General features: G+C 45.5%; 1 protein-coding gene across 6 annotated transcripts in view; it reads right to left on the reverse strand.

Annotated features, from left to right (window-relative positions):
- Positions 1–23,442, reverse strand: part of L1CAM (L1 cell adhesion molecule) — a 671,411-nt gene that overhangs the window by 193,839 nt on the left and 454,130 nt on the right. For all 6 annotated transcript variants that reach the window (XM_077478852.1, XM_077478851.1, XM_077478850.1 and 3 more), the window contains one exon: positions 5,221–5,443. In XM_077478852.1, the coding sequence (XP_077334978.1) occupies positions 5,221–5,443 (223 nt within the window). The remainder of the gene's footprint in view (positions 1–5,220; positions 5,444–23,442) is intronic.

The following is a 23,442-nucleotide window of genomic DNA, read 5'->3' on the forward strand; positions in this document are numbered from 1 at the left end:
ATACCTACCAGCCCCCCATTACCCCTCCCTCCTCAGCTCTCACCTTTTCTGGCTCCTATCCTTTCCCAATTTTCTTGATGCCCTCCGTCCCTCCCCTTTCCCTCTCCCCTCTTCCCTAGCCTATCCTTCCCTATCCTGACTAACCCTCCCCCTTTCCCCCTCTTCCCCACCCCCATACACCTGCACCTCCAAAGACCCCTGTATTCCTGTCCTGGTGAGGTGCTATATACCATTCTAATATTATGTCCGGCACCTCTGGGTGTCATGTCCATTGAGATGAGTCCTAATGTTCATTTTTTATATTATTTCCTTTTTCGTTTTGGTTTTTTACTGGTTCTGTAAATTGCAGTGTTTATGTACAATTGCTGTCCCGACGGTGGTGGAGAACAGCCACTGCTCCCCTCCCTCTTAATGCGCTCTCTCCTGGGCCGCCTGTGTTGGACCCCGGGGACTGAGCATTGTTTGGCCGAGCAACCCGTTTTGGTATCAGACTGTTTCTGTCATCTCATGGTTTGCCCTGCAGACGAATTTCCTCTCTTCTCCTCTCTCTTCTTTCTCTGTTCTTTCTTTCCTCCCTCCCTTCCACTTCTTTTGTCTCTTTTTGGTCGGTTGGTTCCTATTCCTTACATATTACTCTATAATATTTCTCACCCTGTTTCTTGATGGCCCCTCTGAATATCCTATCTCTTAATGTCAAAGGCCTTAATTCCCCCGGTAAGAGGGTTAAGGCCTTCCGAAATTTTCATTCTCTGAAAGCTGGGATAGTTGCCTTACAGGAAACGCACTTTTCAGGTTCCCAAACACCCACGTTTTTCAGTTCCCGCTATCCTCAGGTCTTTACGGCCTCTGCAGACACTAAACAAAGGGGTGTATTGATAGCATTCCATCATTCTCTGCCTTTTACGCCCACAGTAGAAATTAAAGACCCAGAGGGGCGGTATATCATATTGGTAGGCCTACTCCAGGATACTGAAACCACTTTGGTTTCTTATTATGCCCCGAATGGTAACCCTAACCCTTTTTTTCGCACCTTTTACAGGTTATTAAGACCCACAGTAGGGGTACACTTTTTATTTGTGGGGACTCCAATCTAACCCTACAACCACATATAGATAAATCGCCGTATACGCCTGAGGGTCATTCCCTTTCGGCTCAGCTTCGGAAACAGTTCCTTTCGGCTTCCCTCCTAGATACCTGGAGGGAATGTAATCCTTTGAAAAAAAATTACACGTTTTATTCATATCCTCACAATTCATTTTCTAGGATTGATCATATTCTGACACCAGTGGCCTCCTTCCCAGTTGTACTCCAGTCTAACATATGTCCGATTCCCTGGACTGACCACTGTGCTGTAGTCACTACTATTGCCTCACTGATCCCTAGATCCAAGGAAAGGTCGTGGAGCATGAACGAAGCACACCTTACTGATCAATCATACTGCTTTGATATTCGTTTTGCTCTTACAGACTATTTGCAACATAATTCCAACGCAGATATCTCCCCGGTGCTACTCTGGGAGGCTCATAAGCCGGTAATTCGAGGCAGTTGCATCTCCCTAGCCACACATATTAAGAAAGACCGACAGGCCAGACAGCAAAAATTAGAAGAAGAATATCACTCACATTTTCTCCAGTTCCAAAATTCACCGACAGAGTCCCATAAGCTTATCCTTGAAAAAACTAAATTGGAGCTGGATCTTTTGTTAGCTGAATCAGCAGACAAGGTTCTTCGTAAGTCTAGTCACACGATATACACCAAAGCTAATAAACCGGATACCTTTATGGCCCTACGCCTCAGACAACCAGATAAAACCCGTAAGCCGATTAGACTTAAAATCGCTAAGAATTCCCACACAAGCAACCCCATCAAAGTTCTAGCCGAATTCCGTGAGAAGTTGGCTGACCTTTACTCAGACAAAACCCAGTTCTCCCCTCAGCATGCTGAATCCCTACTTCAGAACTTGTCTTTACCTGAACTATCCCACACAGCCAGAAATTCCATTGATGCTTTAATCACTACAGAAGAAGTACTTGTAGCTATAAAATCGCTCAAGCCACACAAACGCCCAGGCCCGGACGGTTTACCTAGCAATTATTATAAGAAATTCTCAGATATCCTAGCTCCCTTATAAGCGAATTCGTTTAACGCCCTATTGAGGCAGCAACCTCTTGGTAGAGACTCTCTAATGGCCAAGATAGTTATGATTCCTAAACCCAACTCAGATGACACCCAATGGTCCAACTATCGACCCATTTCCCTACTAAATGTAGATATAAAAATTTTATCTAAAATCTTGGCATTACGTCTCAATCTGATCATAGGAAATCTGGTTCACAAAGACCAGGTAGGTTTTATCCCCTGTAGGCAAGCTAGCGATAACATTCGCCGAGTAGTCTTGTTACAACACCTTGCGAGGATGCGCTCCATCCCCATGCACCTCCTATCCTTAGACATCAGAAAAGCGTTTGATACAGTCTCGTGGTCCTATCTCCACTTCATCTTGAAACGCTGGGGTTTTGGCCCCCACTTCCTACAGTGGATCATGTCTTTGTATGCCGACCCGCGAGCATCAGTGACATACTCTGGGTTTAACTCCCAAAGTTTTCCAATACGAAGAGGGACACGGCAGGGGTGCCCCCTGTCGCCACAACTCTTTGCTTTAGCAATAGAGCCCCTGGCCGCTTTGATTAGAGCACACCCGGATATTAGGGGACTATAGGTTGCTTCTACCACTCATAAACTATGCTTGTTTGCTGACGACGCTCTATTGTTTATCACCTCTCCACATATTTCCATCCCTAATTTAATAAATCTCCTTGATAAATTCTCTAAAATCTCTGGCCTAGAAGTTAATCAGACAAAATCCAAAGCCCTTAATGTATCACTGTCAGATGACACCTTGGCGCTTCTTAAGACTAATTTTTCATTTCAATGGTCTGGTTCGTCTATCCCATATTTGGGCATTAAACTTACCAGTGATCCTGCAGACCTCTTCCGAGCAAATTACCTCCCAATGTTGAGGCATCTCTCCTCTTTACTCCAGGATTGGCGCCCCCTCTCCATCTCTTGGATGGGACGCATTGCCGCGGTCAAAATGTCCCTACTCCCTAAGCTTCTTTACTTATATAGAGTCCTTCCCATCTCGGTTCCCCCTTATTTCCATCGCATAATCCAAGGCCGGGTATTTAATTATATATGGGGCCCTGTGAAACCACGAATCTCTAGACCCACCTTACTTCGCCATCATAGGGCCGGTGGCCTGGGCATACCCAATTTTCAACATTACTACCACGCGGCCCAACTTGCCCAAGCCACGCTTTATCATGCTAAAGTGGAAATCCCCATCTGGGTGAGCCTTGAAGCGGTAGATCTTCACCCTATACCCCTAACTAATCTTCTCTGGCTCCCCCCTGCAGCCCGAGGCCCAATATCCAACCCCATAACCTCTACCTTTGTCAAACTCTGGGATAAACTTTGTAAATCGTTTCATTTGATCTCCCCGCACTCCCCTTTGTTGTCCTATATCGGTCACCCAAAGTTCTATCCTGCCTACACCTCCCCTTCCTCATTCCGAGCTTGGGAACATGCAAACCTAACTCGTATATGCGACCTGGTGGCCAGTGATACAGTCAAATCGTTCTCTTCCCTGCAAGCTCAATCACAGTTACCGAATAATGAATATTTTCGCTATCTCCAAATATCGCACTTTGTACAGCAGACTATTAGCTTGACTAGGGATACGAACACATACACGTTATTTGAAAAATTATGCAATACTGATCCACATGCCCCGGGACAAATATCACAGTTATACTCACACCTTACCTCCCAGCCGTCAACACTCCCGACATATGCGCAGTGTTGGTCCAGGGACCTGAACTTAAATCTGGATGAAAACGACTGGTCTGATGTATGGCTACACACTAAACTCTCATCATTAAATATTGTGGCTCTAGAGGCGAGCTACAAAGTTCTCATGCATTGGTACTTAGTGCCAGATAGAATTGCAAAGTTTTTACCTTCATATTCTCCAAACTGTTTCCGTGGCTGTGACGAGAGGGGCACGCACTTGCATATTTGGTGGACTTGTCCAGTGGCCCAGTGCTTCTGGACTGAAATATTTCTGGTTCTGTCCACTCTGTTCGCCAGTCCACTGGATCCTGATCCAGCATTGGCCCTTCTCAATTTTTACCCCGATTCTTTCACCAGGGCCCAGATACGCCTTGCTCTGCAGATCACCACTGCAGCTAAAGAAACAATAGCTAAAGCATGGAAGACCTCCACCTTGCGTCTGACTGAAGTTAAGAATAGAGTTACGCAGGCAATGATACATAGTAAAATTGAAGCTACTGTTCAAGATACTGTCCCTAGACATACTAAAATCTGGCAACCATGGGTTGATCACTACTTACCCCCACATTTTGACCATCGGCTACTAGTACCATAAGTCCCAGCTCCCCCCGATTAACAACCTATTCCTGACCTTTGGTAGTTGTATAGGAACCGGCCGGCCGACCTACCCACCCTTCTGATCTCTCTCTCTTCATTCCCTCTACAATCCCATCCTGCCATCTCTCTCCCCCTCTTTCACTTTTCTTCTCTCATTTCTTCCCCCTTCTTTTCTCTCTTTTTCCTCTTTCTTCTTTTCTTCATCTACTCTTTTTGCCTTGTACTTTGATCTCTGTCTTAATGATGTACCCAATTGTGATAAAAGCTCACCCTAGTGGTGACCTTGGGTATAACCAGTTATGGTTTGAATGTTTTGTATTTGTTTGCAAACACGGAAATAGATGTTTTGCTCTCCTTTTTAATGTTAATATCCTGGCCTGTGCATAAGATGTTCATGTTTTCTATACCCTCTAAAAGCCTGACCGTGTGAATATTTGCTCTCAAGAAGCTGTATATTATATTACATCGCTTTTATGTCGCTACTATTACAACTTGATGCGGACTTAGGTACTATCTGTTATTATTTTTCTTAATGTTGTACAAGACGAATTGCAGATTTCTATGCGTTGTATGTATCTTGCGTTAATAAAAATTTTTGAAAGAAAAAAAAAAAAAAAAAAAAAAAATGTAATATAAAAAAACAGTTTTATATGTCATTAAAAATGTATAAAAACAATGAATTGGCAAGTTAAGAAACCTATGCTGACACTGCTGAATTGACATATACATCTAGGCATCAATGGACAAGAAAGGTTAAGTAGAGATACTTACAGTCTTCTCCAGAGTATCCAGTGACAGCTTTAGGCTCAGGGCCTTCACCAAGCTCATTTACAGCCTGGACTTTGATATCATAAGGCACAAACGTATTGGTATCTTCTACAAAGACATAAGGCTCTGTGACAATCTTCTCCTTCCATTCTTCATTCTGTTTCTGCCTTCTCCACTTCACAAGGTAAGCAAAACCAGGTCCATTCCATTCAATTCCTCTCATAGGCTGTCAATAATAGGAGAATCATCAACAGGATTTTCATTTATATCCTTTATTTATATCTTAGTTTTCAATTTAAAAAATGACTAATCGGTAATGAATAGGCATGAAAAAAAAATATGTTACATAATTTAGTTTTGCAATAATATGCTTTTGTACTCCCCCTAAAAATGCTTCTTGCAGTTCATTGTAGAACACTAGACTCTTTAGACCCTTTTCACACTGGGGCGCTTTACAGGCGTTTTAGTGCTAAAAATAGCACCTGTAAAGTGCCTGAAAAACACCTCTCAAGCCACCTAAGTGTGAAAGCTTGAGAGCTTTCACACAGTATCTTTAGGGTGGTGGGAAAGCAGTGTATACACCGCTCCTCCACTGCCCCTGCCCATTGAAATGAATGGGCATCGCTGCCAAAGCGATATTAACTCTTTCTTCGGCCGCTAGTGGGGGGTTTAAAGTGCCCCACTAGCACTGCTGTAACAGCAGTAAGGCGCAGCTAAAACTAGTGATGCTTTACCGCTAAAACGCTTGCACCACCCCAGTGTGAAAGGGGTTTTAAAGTGGTTGTAAATCCTCCCCCACAACTTTGTCCCATGTAAATCAGCATAAAAATCCCTAATGAACACTGCTTGTAGATATCTCCTTACTTGATTAGATGTAATCTTAGCTTAGTATTGTTGTAATCCTTGTAGATCTCCCCTGATTTACGGCACACTCTCTATGTCTTATCTATCTGTTATCAGGACTTCCTAAGGTACACAACACTGAACTTCCAGGAGACTGGTAATCACTCAGAGCTTCCTCCTACACACCATGTGACCTCACATACAGTGTAAAGCAGGGCATGGGACAGCAGTACTGCAGACTTATCAGCTGAAGCTGATAGGACTCATACAGGCAAACACTAGATAATCAGCACAAGTAAATACTATGAAATAAAACAAGTCAGCTATGAACAAGGAAGCAGGGTTGCCATAGAAACGTTGGATTGAGGCTTGGTTAACAGTACAGGAAGTGCTAAATGTAAGGGCGGAAATACACTCCATTGTGGACTCAGAAAACAATACTTAAGATGATGCTGCCTAACCCTCGGAAACAAGTTTTTTAAAGTTTCTTTAAACAGTAAGTAATATGCGATTTGGCCTGGATTACAGTGGCTATAGTTTGATAATTACTTATTATAATGGACTAAATGAAAAGAAGCATCAGAGTGGGAGAGTTTACTTCCTCTTTAATGTATATATTCTGCCTTTTAGGAGAGTTGTATAGTACACTATCTAAAGAGCGTCAGCACCACCTAGTGGCTATACCTCTGCAACTGGATATAAAGTCCAGTAGTGAATAACAGGAAAAGGAGAAGACAACCTTTACTAGTAAAAATTCTTAAATGCAGCAACAGGCCAAAAATCAAGAGCTAAAGACCAATCAGAAGGGAAGCAAGCGCACCAAAAAAAAAATAGAAAAAGGATTCCAGCAACCCCCCCAAAAAGGTTGTGTGACTAAATTACACCTCTGCCTTGTAAGGTTTTATGTTTAAAGTTAGCATCCACCGAGCAGCAATGCCGACCATCTATACTTTGGTGAAGGTTTGGACTGAGGACCAGGGAACAGAAACCTGGTACCAGACTGCCCAGAAAGTGCCCAAGTGTTGATTCCTTAAAGCAAAAGGGTACATAAAAGGAACGACGATATATGTAACAACCTGAACAAAGGTACGAACTTGTCAAAAATGAGCAGAACAGACATAATACCTGAGGGTGGTACTGTTGTGGGTGTCCCAAACAGACAGGAAACCTTAAATCGTATGTAAATCCTAAAAACTTACTTTATTTTCTCTCTTTTAGTTTGTTAAACATACTGTTAGAATTTTTTTTTATATCTGTTTAACCACTTGCTTACTGGGCACTTAAACCCCCCTCAGTCCCAGAGCAATTTTCAGCTTTCAGCGCTGATGCACTTTGAGTGACAATTACGCGGTCATACAACACTGTACCCAAATGAAATTTTTATCATTTTTTTCCCACAAATAGAGCTTTCTTTTGGTGGTATTTAGTTACAGCTCGGAGGTTTATTTTTTGCTAAACAAACAAAAAAAGATGCAAAAAAATAAAATAAAAAAATCATGTTTTAATAGTTTGTTATAAAATTTTGCAAACGGGTCATTTTTCTCCTTCATTGAAGTGCGCTGATTAGGCGGCACTGATAGGCTGCATTGGTGGGCACTGATGGGCTGCATTGGTGGGCACTGATGGGCTGCATTGGTGGGCACTGATAGGCTGCACTGGTGGGCACTGATAGGCATAGTTAAGGCGGCACTAATAGGCACAGATAAGGCGGCACCGATGGGCACAGATAAGGCGGCACTGATGGGCAAAGATGGGCACAGATAAGATGGCACGGATGGGTGGCACGGATAAGTGGCACGGATGGGTGGCACGGATGGGCACTGATAGGTACCACAGATAGATGGGACTGATGGGCACTGATAGGTGGCACTGATAGGTGGCTCTGATAGGTGGCACTGCTGGGCACTGATGGGCGGCACTGCTGGGCACTGATGGGCGGCACTGGGGTGCAGCACCTTTGAGGCAGATTTTGGGTGGCACTGTGGGTGGCACTGCTGGGTGGCACTGTGGGTGGCACTGTGGGCACTGCTGGGTGGCACTGTGGGCACTGCTGGGTGGCACTGTGGGCACTATGGGCACTGCTGGGTGGCACTGACAGGGGGGCACTTACTTTATTTCAGGATGGCACTGCGGGTGGCAGGTGGGCACTGGCAGGGGGCAGGTGTCCGCTTGAATTGCTGGCCGTGATCGGGACTGATGTCCCGAACACGGCCGCCGGCGATCGGCTTTTTTTTTTCTCCTCGCGCTGTCAGCGCGAGGAGGAATACTAGCCGATTACCAGCTCCGTTTTATCACATGATCAGCTGTCATTGGCTGACAGCTGATCACGTGATAAGGGGTCGGGATCGACCCCTTACACGGATCGGTGATCAGGCGAGTCTCACGGACTCGCCGATCACAGAGCGCGCCGCGCGCGCCCCTCAGGGGGCGCGCAGGCCGCTCGTAACCGGGATGACGTCAATAGACGTAGTCCCGGCAATCTAGGTCCGCGCTAATGCCGTCATTCGGCAATAGCGCGGATACCAAGTGGTTAAAAACTGCAGTAAAAAAAGTTAATCTTGTCAGAAATTCAGACCTGTCCTGTGCAGACTTCCTGTGTTATTGTAAGCCCCCGTACACACGGTCGGAAATTCTGACGGAAAATGTCCGATCGGACCATGTTGTCGGATAATCCGACCGTGTGTGGGCTCCATCTGACTTTTTCCGTCGGAATGTCCGACCAACAAAGTTTGAGAGCTGGATCTAAAATTTTCCAACAACATGATCCGATGCGCGTTAATTCCGATCGTCTGTAGCCTAGTCTGATGGACAAAGTGCCACACATGCTCAGAATAAATTCTAAAACAGAAGCGCTTGGTCAGGTAAAATTAGCGTTTGTAATCGATATAGCAAATTCGTTACGCTGCAATGTTAAAAATAGTTTAATGCAGCACATTTTCTTTTTCTTTATAATGCTACAAGAATGAAGTTGTTTTGCTGCTCATATACACACACACACACTTCAAAACTTATTTCTTTATTTTTTTTCCTGATTTCATGAATAGAATATTTTTATTCGTCTGATCTCCCGATTTTTTTTTGTTTAAATTTTGTGGTTGGTTTTTTAACCACTTGAGGACCGCCGTATTGCCATTGTACGTCAGCACAATGGCACAGGCAGGCATAATCACGTACATCTACGTGATTGCCTTCCAGCGGGTGGGGGGTCCGATCGGACCCCCTCCCGCTGGTTACGGCGGTCCGATTCGGTCCAGGAGCGCTCCGTGATGAGGGGATGGCCGTTGGTTTTCGGCCACCCCCTCTGGATCGCTCCTGGCCAATGAGAAGCTTCCTCCCCTGTGTATTGTTTACACAGGAAGGAGGAAGTGATGTCATTCTCCTCGGGGCGGTCTTTTTGACCGGACTACGAGGAGAACAGTAAAAGTAAGTGTGCACCAACACTACACTGACATGTAGGTACACACAGGCACACAAACCACCCCCGATCACCCCCCGATCCCCCCCCCGCCCCCCCTCCCCCCCCAGTCACAGTGTCACTGATTGCATTGATCATTTCTTTACTGATCAATGCATTCAGTGTCAGTTGTGACAGTAAAAACTGTCAGGACAGTTAGTGTTAGGTCCAGGGTAGCCCCCTATCACCCCCCAATAAAGATTTAACCCCCTGATTGCCCCTAGAGTTAACCCTTTCACCCCCTTTTGCCAGTGTCACTAAGCGATCATTTTTCTGATCGCTGCATGTGTCGCTAGGTAGCTAGTTATTTTTTTAGGTTCACCGCCAGGTTTTTATATCGCTAGGTACCCCGATATACTACCCAATAATGTTTTTAACCCCCTGATTGCCGCTAGTTAACTCTTTCACCCCCTTTTGCCAGTGTCACTAAGCGATCGTTTTTCTGATCGCTGCATTAGTGTCGCTACAGTCGCTAGGTAGCTAGTTATTTTTTTAGGTTCACCGCCAGGTTTTTATAGCGCCAGGTACCCCGATATACTACCCAATAATGTTTTTAACCCCCTGATTGCCGCTAGTTAACCCTTTCACCCCCTTTTGCCAGTGTCACTAAGCGATCATTTTTCTGATCGCTGCATGTGTCGCTAGGTAGCTAGTTATTTTTTTAGGTTCACCGCCAGGTTTTTATATCGCTAGGTACCCCGATATACTACCCAATAATGTTTTTAACCCCCTGATTGCCGCTAGTTAACCCTTTCACCCCCTTTTGCCAGTGTCACTAAGCGATCGTTTTTCTGATCGCTGCATTAGTGTCGCTACAGTCGCTAGGTAGCTAGTTATTTTTTTAGGTTCACCGCCAGGTTTTTATAGCGCTAGGTACCCCGATATACTACCCAATAATGGTTTTAACCCCCTGATTTCCGCTAGTTAACCCTTTCACCCCCTTTCACCAGCGATCACAGTATAAGTGTCACTGGTGACGCTGGTTAGCCAGTTAGTTATTTAGGTTCCCCGTCAGGTTTTTATATAGCGCCAGGGACCCCCATATACTACCTAATAAAAATTTGAACCCCCTGATTGCCCCTAGTTAACCCTTTCACCACTGATCACCGTATAAGTGTTACGGGTGACTCTGGTTAGTTTGTTTTTTATAGCATTTTATATTCAAATCCGGAAGGCAGTGCTTGGTTTTCGGGGGCCCGTACGTGGCTAGGCTCCCAAAAAGTCCCCCACATGTGGTATCCCCGTACTCGGGAGAAGCAGCAGAATTTATTTTGGGGTGTAATTTGACTTCTGCCCATAGCATGTGTGAGCAATATATCATTTAGTGACAACTTTGTGCAAAAAAAAAAAAGTTTGTAATATTCCCGCAACTTTTGGCAAAATATAAAATATTCCATGGACTCAACATGCCTCTCAGTAAATAGCTTGGGGTGTCTACTTTCCAAAATGGGGTCATTTGGGGGGGTTTTGTGCTATTTTGGCATTTTATGGCCTTCGAAACTGTGATAGGTAGTGAGGAGTTAAATCAAAAATTTGCACCCTTAGAAATCCTGAAGGTGGTGATTGGTTTTCGGGGTGCCGTGCGCGACTAGACTCCCAAAAAGTCCCACACATGTGGTATCCCCGTACTCGGGAGAAGCAGCAGAATGTATTTTGGGGTGCAATTCCACATATAACCATGGCATGTGTGAGCAATATATCATTTAGTGACAACTTTTTGTAAAAAAAATTTTTTTTTTTTTTTTTTGTCATTATTCAATCCCTTAGGACAAAAAAAATAAATATTCAATGGGCTCAACATACCCATCAGCAATTTCCTTGGGGTGTCTACTTTCCAAAATGGGGTCATTTGGGGGGGATTTGTACTGCCCTGCCATTTTAGCACCTCAAGAAATGAGATCGGCAGTCATAAATTAAAAGCTGTGTAAATTCCAGAAAATGTACTCTAGTTTGTAGACGCTATAACTTTTGCGCAAACCAAAAAATATTCGCTTATTGACATTTTTTTTACTAAAGACATGTGGCTGAATAAATTTTGCCCTCAATGTATGACTAAAATTTAGTTTATTCGATTTTTCTTATAACAAAAAGAAGAAAATATCTTTTTTTTTCAAAATTTTCGCTCTTTTTCCATTTATATCGCAAAAAAAAAAAATCGCAGAGGCAATCAAATACCATCAAAAGAAAGCTCTATTTGTGGGAAGAAAAGGACGCAAATTTCGTTTGGGTGCAATATTGCATGACCGCGCAATTACCAGTTAAAGCAGCGCAGTGCGAAATTGCAAAAAGACCTCTGGTCCTTAAGGTATTTATTGGTCCGAGGCTGAAGTGGTTAATCAAGATCTCATTTTTTTGACATTTTGCTCATCTTCGTAATTTTTTTGGTGTGTTTTATGTGTCAACACCATTATTATCTTTTTATTTTATTGTTTTATTTTTTAATCTCTAGGAGATTGTTTGGTGTTGGAGCCCCTTGTTAATTTGACTTGGTATTTTTGAAATGTACCTGCCTACTCACAAATAAACTGACCTTTTTGAAGTAAAACACATAGGCAAGTATTTCTTGAACCAAAAAAAAAACCTTTATTTAGGTATCATAAACAAATAAAGAGGGAGGCAACGCTGGAGAAACTGGGGAAATTGGGAAAGCCTTTGGCCCCTAGGGCACACATCAATTATTTAAAGGCAAACATTGGTGGCCTGAGGAGTACATATCTAAGGGAAAACAGTCTGGTCCAGAAATCCAAGAAATCCGGAACAGCAGCAGATGACATCTATGTCCCCAGGCTGCGGTCACACAAGAGCCTGCATCTTCTGTCAGACCAGACTGAACCCAGGGCATCACACTCTGGTCTTCTTTCCAGGCTGTGGCTGTGGTGCTGGAGGTGTGTCAGAAGGAGGAGGGGGAGGAGGAGCATGGTCCAAGTCACACAAGTGTGTTTGTGTCATTTGGCCCAACAACCCCTTATTTAAGTTCTCATGATGATTTCCTCACACATGAGGCATTGCCCCTCCTCCATTTGGTCCAGTTTTCACGCAGCCAAGGCGGCAAAGGCCTCCTGATATGTGGGGGTGGCTTTGAGGGCTGCAGAAGCCTCCCCAAATAGCTTGAGCGCTGACTCCTCCACATCCCCCCCCTTTCTGGCCCTTTTGGGTGAAAGGCGGAGGGGAGGAACTTGTGATTGATTCAGGCTCCTAGGTCTGCCCACCTCTTGGCTGCCACTTACCCCTGCCTCCTCCTGGCTGCCACATTCCACAGCCACCACCTGGCTGCCGCATTCCACGCCCTCCTCCTGGCGGAGGTCAAAAAGGGACATAGTTTTCATTTTTGGTTCATCAAACACACACAATTTTCAGCTCTTGACTGTTGCAAATTGTTAAAAATAGAAAAGACTATCATTCTGAGCCTAGCATTTTTCATTTTTGGCCCAAATATTTTGGCCACTACTGTCTATTGATATGTAAAACACTTTATAAAATCAGCAATTAGTGAGCAAAAATCAAGTTAACATCATTCATTTTTACTGCAAAAATATGTAGCACAATACTATACCTGGCTCAAGCTGGGCTCCTCCACTTCTTCCTGGCTGGAAGGCCCAGGTTGGGTGTTGGAAGCCTCAGCAGGGGTGGAATGAAGCGTAGAAGGAAGAGTGGAGAGCGATTCCCCGACCTCACTGTGGTCTGCCAGAAAATGCAGCCTCTCATAGTACCACAGCCTGGGGACATAAACTTCATCTGCTGCAGCTCCAGGACTTATGGACCTTCTTGCACTTCCTCAGATATGTACTCCTCAGGCCAACAATTTTCGTTCTTAAATAGTTGATGTCTGCCCTGGGGACCACCGGCTTCACCAACTCAAGCAGTCTCTCCATTTTTGATGTAGTGGGGATGTTTAGCTTGCCACAGACAGGGCAGCTCCCTGTACTTGTCGATGAATGGGGGAGAAAGCTGTGGTCTTTAAACCCATCCATATCTGCAAGACACAGCACAAGACAAACCCTAATGTCAGGCTAAGCTCTCCTAATCTTGTCACAATATGGACCTCAATCTAGAAGCAGTATAGGCTAGTGATGTACCAAGTTAAAATTGTACCTTTGTTTGAACGATCAGCGCGCCAGCTCCTCCCTCTGCTCACACATCGTACGTACGACACACGCATGTTGCATTTTATATACAGTGCACATGAGTGAAACTCTGCCCGTCCCTGACGTTCTTTCTAGTCTAGTCCCCGCCCCTTCTCTTTTGGCGCAGTGGGGAGATCACATGGCAGAGACAACGCAGGTGCGCACAAAGTATGCCAGTAATGAGGAGGAGGAGGATGAGGAAAGCCTGGAGCCAGAAGCATTCCGATCCCAGAGGAGAAGATTTAAGGCCTCAAATATGTATTTTGGAGAGATGTGGGAGATGGTGGACATATTGAAGAGGAACGACTATGGTGGGAAGTATGAACCTTACCCAAATCCAAATGTCAGAAAGGCCAAGATCATGACTAAAGTTGTGAAGAGTCTTCAGAAGACTTTTGGGGTACGACGATCCATGGATCAACTGAGGAAACGCTGGTCAGACCTGAAGCTGAGGGAGCACAATCAGTACAGAAGGATCAAGCCAGTTCTTCAAAAAAGTAAGTAGTTGTCGTGTGTTCATATTATTATTATTGCTTGCATACTGCTCCATGTGCTTTGATTTAATGTTGTCCAGTTTAAAATGGCCACTTTCATGTTCATTGAACCCATGAATCGTTTGTAATAAACATTGTTCGTTAGCCCACTCCAAAGACAATGTTTTGGCAAGTTGCACTTGACTACATTTGTTCACAAAACAGGTAAGTATTCCAGCTTTAGAAAGTGTCAAAAATAATGTTTTCAGCTTTGAACCCTGCCAAAAAACACAATTGTACGACACTTCCAAGCAATGTTTCATATTCCTATTTCTGTCCTCAAATATCTATGTGCTAAGTATTCCTTTTTTACATTCTCATAGGGGAGAGAAGACTTGGACGTCTGAGGACACCAGGGACCTAACACTTCCCAAAGAAGGGGAAATACTAACACCAGAAGCAGAGGAGGAGGAAGAGGAAGGAGAGATTGTAGAAATTGGCACAATGGGTGAGTGTCTGAGACTACAGCTTCAGGTAAGGTAATCAATGTATGCCTGCATATTTATAATACACAGTGTTTTTTTGGGGTTTATTTTTAGGTGATGTGGATGTTGCGGAAGAAGAATCGCATTTACCAGTGAAAGTGCCCAGATCATCATCAGGGAGATAATGGGGTGCAATCGTGATTTAGATAATATCAAGAAAAACATCAATGATGTTCAACAAAAAATGAACATCATTGATGTTTTAGGGAGAATCTGAAAACACCCAAAACTAGCTAGCATCCATTTTCAATTAAAAAAAAAGCTTTTTAGAAAAGCCAAATTTGGAAGATGCACACAGTGTGTCAACATGTGCTATCTCCCATCATGGGGGATCAATGTACGCGTTTTGTGGGTGCAACCCCTTCCTCGCTACTAAAGTGGCTGTGATGAAGGGTTTGCACCCCCAAAACATGTAAATTGATCCCCCATGATGGGAGATAGCACATGTTGACATTAAGCATTGGATCAGGAGGAAAATGCCCAGTTGGATTCACAATTTGTGTGCATCTTCCAAATTTGGCTTTTACAGGGGTGACACCCCATGTGATGTAGGCAATATCAACACAGTTTGTACATACTCATGTCTGATATTGTCTTCTTTTTTTTAAAGTTGAACTCTGTAAGTTCCTGTGTTCTGTATGTTATGCTTTGATACATACCTGTTTACACAAAAACAGCAAGTTATATTAATGTTACTAAAAATAATGTTATATACACCAAATTTGTTGGTTTGTTGTAAAAACCCTTTTTATAAACGCACATGTGAATGTGCTTTGAGTAAAAAGTTTAATTATGAACAATGTGTGGTTTCCTTTTTCAATGTGCAAAAGCAGTATTTGTAGTAAAGTTGTTGTTTTCTGTGGCAATGGGGCTTATTTACTAAAGGCAAATCTACTTTGCACTCCAAGTGCAGTTTCAGGTGCACTTTTGCAGTGCACTTGTAGTGCATAGTGGATTTGCCTTTAGTAAATAACACCAACAGTGCTTTTTCATTTGCCTCAATCACGCCATTTTCATGACTCCACACATTTCTGTCATGGTGCTGAAAATGAGCAATATTTTTGTCAGTAATACATTACATTAACAACAAAAACAAGGTGTGTGTGTGTAGCAGACCCACAACACAACATAATAATATTATCTGAAGAAGAGACTGTCACCTCATCTCGCACAGAAATTGGGTTTGCACTGTTGAAGAAAAAGGCCCAAAAAAACTAGGAGATACCTTAAAACAAACCCAAGCAGTAAATAAAAACAAATATTATTGCAGTTTGAAAGAAAAATGTATTAAAAAATGCCTCTCAGACATTGTCTGGCATATCAATGGCCCCCCTACCCACAAAGTTCTGACTTTGCGGACGCTTTGGGGGGCAATCCATCAGGTTGGCATTTTCAGGTAAGTCTGCGTCAGGCGCAACTGAGGCCACATAGTTTGGTGAGTGTTTCTTCAAAAGATTGTGCAGAATGCAGCACGAAAGCACAATATGATTGAGTTTATATTCCGCCATGTGGATTGGAGTCAAAAATAGGCGGAACCAGCTGGCCATTATCCCGAAAGTGTTCTCCACTACTCTTCTGGCTCTGGCCAGCCGGAAATTAAAGACCCTCTGATCTGAGGGTGAGGGTCCTCATTGGGAAAGACCGCATCAGATGGTTTGCCAGAGAAAACGCTTCATCCGCGACAAACACATGGTTTGCCAGAGCAAATGCTTCATCTGTGACGAACGCGAAGGGGAGTCCTTCCACATTCTCCTCTGGAGGTGGCAAGCCCAGACTGCCACTCTGGAGACGCCAGTAGAACTCCGTCTGCGCGATCACTCCACCATCTGACATCCGGCCATTTTTCGCCACGTCCACATACAGGAAGTCATATGACACCAGTAGAACTCCGTCTTCGCAATCACTCCACCATCCGACAATTTTTCCCCACGTCCACATACAGGAAGTCACATATCACTGACACAACCGCCAACATCACGATACTATTATACCCCTTGTAATTATAACAGTAGGACCCCGAGTTGGGGGGTGGGATGATGCAGACGTGTTACCCATCAATTGCACCTCCACAATTGGGAAAGTTCCAATGGGTGGAAAAGTGGGAGGCCACAGTCTGCCATTCCTGTGGTGTTGAAGCAAACTGTGGAGTCAAACAAGAAAAAAAAAACTGTAATTTTCCACATCAACATTGCAAGCAGATTAGACACAAACATTTTTGCCCAAGATCAGTATAACATTTTTTGAAATTAGTATTTAAAGTCAAAAGTATAAGGTCCCTTTATCAGATTCCTCACCCCCCCCCCCCCCCATCTGATGGGCCATTGCAAAAAATTAGGGGGGGTATTTTGAACAGGTAACCCCCTCCACTTTATTGAGAGCTGAATGCATAAATAATGTGTGATACTTTGGCCAGACCCTCCTTACTTACACTATTGGCAGCCCACCGAACAGGTAAGAAGTGTCATAATACAAAAAAAAAAAGATGAACAAATGGAGGCACATTTTTACATTCTGCTATTACCTATCAAGATAATAATAGGAGAAAAAAAACTCAAAACAGTAGCATTTGAAAGTATTGAGGCAGGCCCTTGCACTATATATACTTTGGTGAATTCATCCATAAATCTGACCACAAAAGAGGTAGGTATAGTGTGTATTGGGTTTGGCAAAGTCAGCAGATAGAATATTGCTATCAGCTGACCTATCAGTTGGGGGAGGGGGGTTCCTAATGAGTTTGGCCCACCAAAAAAAAAACCTCTGGCACTCTGCATGAATTTAAGCACACATAACATTTGTACAAATTTTAGGGGGTGTTTAGAGGAAAGCAATACTATGGAGCTGACAAAATACATTGCTGAGTGACTAGGCTAGAGGTGTATGGGCCCAGAAGAGCATGCTGGGGAGGTCAGTGAAGGCAAAATATGCAAGAAGGACAAAAAAGGAACTTTAAAAGCTTCCAGAATGCATGAGTACAAAGGGGCACAGCATATTACAATCATAGTAATTAGGGAATGATGGAAGAAATACAATACATTAGCAAACCTTAAATACATAGAATGTGATGTTTAAGGAAAAATCTTACCTTAATCTAGTCCTTCTGCAGGACCTGTATGGTGGCAGAGCAGGTCTCTGGAAATAATGATCCCCAGGACCTGGGGGGGGGGGATGCCTGTCGAGAACTTGAGGTCCTGAAGGCTTCTCCCTGTCGCCAAGTACCGCAACGTGGCAACTAGCCTCTGCTCCGGAGTGATCGCCGCATGCAGGTATCCTGCCTGCTGATATAAGGGGACAGCAAAGCCAACAGATGGTGAAAAATGGGGTCTGTCATCCGGAGATAATTCCTGAAATCATCAGGATTATTCTCCCAGATCTCACGAAGCAAAGACATGTGCGAGAATTGGTCACGCTTGAGCAACCAATTCTTGCTCCATGAACTCCTCCTCGCCCTGTTCATGGACTGGGCTTGTGTCAAAGCTAAAAGCCCAACACCAAGCCCCTGCACAGCACGAACTCTACGACGAGTACGTACACGAAACATGGCTTCAAAACGGTTGGCTGGTCATAACAGACTAACAGAAGGCAACGATAAACAGCAAGGCCTGAAAGAACGAACTGAAAACCAGAAACGAGTGGACAATAAGCACTTAAAATTAAAAAAGCGTACTATATCAAGATATAGTCCGCAATGACCAACAAATGCGAAATTACTACACTCACTGATAAGCAGATACGCACCCACAAGCACAAACTGTAGAGCAGTAACGATCTGAAGCACAAATCTGAAAAAACGCAAATCGTCTCTAACCAAACTTCTACTAACATGCGATAAACACGAGATCAGCAGAAGGAGCCCAAAGGGTGCCGCACGTGGTGCTGAACTTCCCTTTTCTAGTCCCGTTGTATGGGTTTATGCCACCGCGTTCTTGACGACCGGAAATTCCGACAACTTTGTCCGACCGTGTGTAGGCAACACCAGTTCCGGACTAAATCCGTTGGAAATTACCCGACGGATTTGGTGATCGGAATGTCCGACCGTGTGCACGTGGGGCTAAGGGGGTTATTGAGCCATCTTAGTTCTTATCATGGACTATGGAATGTTTGAAAAGTAATTTGCAAATTGGCTTGTAAGTCTAGGTTCACATCTATGTGGCTGCGCTTGATGTGTTTTTCACTTGATGTTTTTTTTCACTGACACCATCCACTGCCCCACTGACACTGTCCACTGCCACTGACCATTGCCCCACTGACATCGTCCACTGCCCCACTGACACCGTCCACTGCCCCACTGACACCGTCCACTGCCACCGTCCACTGACATCGACCACTACCCCACTGACATCGACCACTACCCCACTGACACTGACCACTGATACCAACCACTACCCCACTGACACCGTCCACTGCCCCACTGACACCGTCCACTGCCCCACTGACACTGACTCCATCCACTGCCCCACTGACACCTTCCATTGCCCCACTGACACCATCCACTGCCCCACTGACACTGTCCACTGCCCCACTGACACTGTCCACTGCCCCACTGACACCGTCCACCCCCTTTCCCAAAAGCACTGTGAAAAAATATATTTAAAAAAATAAAACCTCCCATCATTGTTAGAATAGTACAAAAATACATTGTAAAAAAAACTAAAAAAAATTTAATTGTAACGATTTATAAAAATAAAAAAAATCCACTGGTCCCAAAAAAACCTTTTGAAAAAAAAAATTTAATTGTAAAATAAAAAAATAATCTGACACTGTCCACTATTCTGACACCATCCTGCATGTACTACCCACCACTGTACACTCAGCATTCCTGTGATTTGCACTGTCTGTGCGATGCGATATCAGCCATACAAACTGTATGACTGAAATCGCGTCACATTCGGACCAAACTCACACAGGACCTTTTTTTTGTCCGCACCAGAATCGCATGGATGTTCACACCTATGCAATCTGATTCATGTCCTGTCAGTTCGCAGTGCGATATGCGAGCTGAAATGGGGGTGTCGTTAACATTGTATGACACTCCCCAGCAGTTCGCATATGGCAGTGTGAACTGCTGTGTGTGTCGGATGCGTTGTGGGAACCCGCAGTGGATTTGCAGGGTTCCCGAATCGCAGCCTTGGTGGGAGCAGTCAGGTGACATTTGTAGGCTGTATGCTTTGAGGCTCGGTTCACACTGGTGCGATGCGGGAACCCTGCAAATCCACTGAGGGTTCCCACATCGCATCCGTCTCGCGCGGCAGTTCACACTGCCATATGCAAACTGCTGGGGAGTGTCATACAATGGTATATCGGACTGCGAACTGACAGTTAGGACATTAATCGGATCGCATAGGTGTGAACACCCATGCGATTCTGGTGCGGCCCAAAAAAGGGTCCTGTGCGAGTTTGGTCAGAATGACATGGACTGGACTGGCCAGAAGAGGGATTACTTTGATGCAGTTTGATGCAGTTGGTCAGCTTAAATATTTATTGCAATATATATGAACTAAATATCCCTGTTTTGCATTGCATAGTTTGCTAGGAATGGTGTAGCAGTGTGCAGAGGGTCCATTCAGAATTTGTAGAGTTAATATGTAGTCACACCCCTTTAGCACTTAATAGTTAAAATACATGTACAAGCTATTGGGATTTGAGCACAAGTATATATTTTTTTCAGTTGTAATGCAGGTTAGTGACTAGATTTGAACCTGGCTGCTCTTCCCCACCTTGGGTTTTTATGCCCCTTGTTGGCTATAGAATTTGCAGTGGCAAGGTAGTGTAGTGCCGCGTACACACGATCAAACAATCCGGTGGAAAAGTCCGGCAAACTCAAGTCCGCCAAACAATCCCCCCGTGTGTAGCCTCCGGCATACTTTTTTGACCCGACAGTACGGCGGACTTAGAATTTCGTGTTGCACATCAATCTGCTCGCCGTACTCGCATTTCGGCGGACAATCCGGCCGTGTGTATGCCAGTCCGCCGTACTTTTGAAATGAGCGGACTTTTCCCGCCCGGAGAAAAGTCCGCTCATTTTGAGCGGGTCTCCAGGTAGGCGGGGCCCGCGAAGGAGACGTCGCTGGCCCCGCCGCCTGGTATGGACTTAAAGGGGAACCCCCAACGCCGAAAAAAATCGGCGTGGGGGTCCCCCCAAGTCCACAACAGACCCTTGTCCGAGCACGCTACCCGGCCGGCCAGGAAAGGGGGGCGAGCGAGCGCCCCCACCCCCTCCTGAGCCATACCAGGCCGCGTGCCCTCAACATGGGGGGTGCCTTGGGAAAGGGGGGGCCGCGCGGCCCCCCCACCCCAAAGCACCTTGTCCCCATGTTGATGAGGACAAGGGCCTCTTCCCGACAACCCTGGCCGTTGGTTGTCGGGGTCTGCGGGCGGGGGGCTTATTGGAATCCGGGAGCCCCCTTTAATAAGTAATACAATATAATATGTAATACAATGTACCCCTACCCATTCACCTGTAAAATAAAAGTACAAAAAAAACACAACACACGAGATAAAATACTTTATTGCACAGCTCCGGGGGTCTTCCGTCTTCGGGGGACTTCTCCGCTATCTTCTTGTAGCTCTTTTGCTAGCGGAGGAGTCCAGCTTTCTTCCTCGCCGCCGGCCTCTTCTCCCGACTTCGGGGGTCTTGTCCCCCTCTTCGGTTCTTCTGTCGCCGCTGCCGCCTTCCGTTCTTCTTCTTATTCTTCTTCTTCTTCTCCTGGAGATGTTGACTCGACGCTCTCTGCGGCCACAATGCCAGGGACGCGCTGCACTGCCACTTATATAGGGACAAGGGGCGGTGTCACGTGGCTTTATGTCACATGGGTTGGTGTCACATGGTGACCCCGCCCGCTTACGATGTCACAGTCCCCATGTGACATCAACCCATGTGACCAACCCATGTGACATAAAGCCATGTGACACCGCCCCTTGTCCCTATATAAGTGGCCACGCAGCGCGTCCCTGGCATTGTGGCCGGAGAGAGCGTCGAGTCAACATCTCCAGGAAAAGAAGGAGAAGAAGAAGAAGAAGAAGAACGGAAGGCGGCAGCGGCGACAGAAGACCGGGCCACCGCCTGTAAAAGAGCTATAAGAAGGCGCGGTGGCCCGGCAGAAGAACCGAAGAGGGGGACAAGACCCCCGAAGTCGGGAGAAGAGGCCGACGGCGAGGAAGAAAGCCGGACTCCTCCGCTAGCAAAAGAGCTACAAGAAGATAGCGGAGGAGTCCGGCGAGAAGACCCCCGAAGACGGAAGACCCCCAGAGCTGTGCAATAAAGTATTTTATCTCGTGTGTTGTGTTTTTTTTTGTACTTTTATTTTACAGGTGAATGGGTAGGGGTACATTGTACCCCATACTCATTCACATAGGGTGGGGGGCCGGTATCCGGGGGCCCCCTTATTAAAGGGGGCTCCCGGATTCCGATAAGCCCCCCGCCCGCAGACCCCGACAACCAACGGCCAGGGTTGTCGGGAAGAGGCCCTTGTCCTCATCAACATGGGGACAAGGTGCTTTGGGGTGGGGGGGCCGCGCGGCCCCCTCCTTCCCCAAGGCACCCCCCATGTTGAGGGCACGCGGCCTGGTACGGCTCAGGAGGGGGGGGGGGCGCTCGCTCGCCCCCCTTTCCTGGCCGGCCGGGTAGCGTGCTCGGACAAGGGTCTGTTGTAGACTTGGGGGTTCCCCTTTAAGTCCATACCAGGCGGCGGGGCCAGCGACGTCTCCTTCGCGGGCCCCGCCTACCTGGAGACGCGCTCGAAATGAGCGGACTTTCCTCCACGTGTGTGGGCGAGTCCGTTCATTTCGAAAGTACGGCGGACTTAGTACGGCGGACTTAGTACGCCGTATTAGTCCGCTGAAAAAGTGCCGTGTGTGGGCAAGTATCCCGTTCGAAAATTCCGACGGACAGTTTGGCGGACGTCCGCCAGACTAAGTACGTCGGACAGACAGCTACGTGTGTACGTGGCTTAGGACTGACCAGAAGAGGGATTACTTTGAGGAAGTTGGTCAGCTTAAACATGTATTTCAATATATGTGAACCAAATATCCCTGCTTTTCATTGCATAGTTTGCTGGGAATGGTGTAGCAGTGTGCAGAGGGTCCATCCAGGATTTGTAGCTTCCTTCTACCCCATTACAGGTGGAGGCAGACTGTGGAAAGCTTGTAAAAACATCTGAAGAACTTGTCTTGAACTTGACAGTGAAAACCCCTAATGCCCCGTACACACGAGAGGACTTATGTCCGACAGACTTCCAAAGGAGTTCCGCCGGAGTTCCGACGGAGTTCTGACAGACTTTTCGGCCGAACGGACTTGGCCACACACGATCACACTAAACTCCGACGGATTCGAACGTGATGACGTACGACCCGACTCGAATAAGGAAGTTCATAGCCAGTAGCCAATAGCTGCCCTAGCGTCGGTTTTAGTCCGTCGGAGTAGCATACACACGAGCGGAGTTTTCGAAGGGGACCGGGTCCGGCGGAGTTCCTTCGGGAAAATTTGAAGCATGTTCCATATTCTAAAGTCCGTCAGACTTTGGTGAATCAAAAGTCCGTTGCAGCCCACACACGATCGGATAGTCTGACGGACTCGGTCCTTCGGACTTTGGATGTTGAAAAGTCCGCTCGTGTGTACGCGGCATAAGGCTTTCTTAGGTATGAAAGGAACACCCAAACAGTGTGTACTTTTCTGCAGAAAAGTCGCAGGCAATTGCATTTGACTAATTTCACTTTTAGGTAGAGTTATTCCTGATTGCTTTATTCCTTCGACTTTGTCTCATTGGCTTCGGTTTTCCCCTATATTTTTC

Source organism: Lithobates pipiens, unplaced genomic scaffold (assembly GCF_037356315.1).
Source record: "Lithobates pipiens isolate NorthernLeopardFrog02 unplaced genomic scaffold, aLitPip1_a1.2 Scaffold_1, whole genome shotgun sequence".
Classification (NCBI taxonomy): domain Eukaryota; kingdom Metazoa; phylum Chordata; class Amphibia; order Anura; family Ranidae; genus Lithobates; species Lithobates pipiens.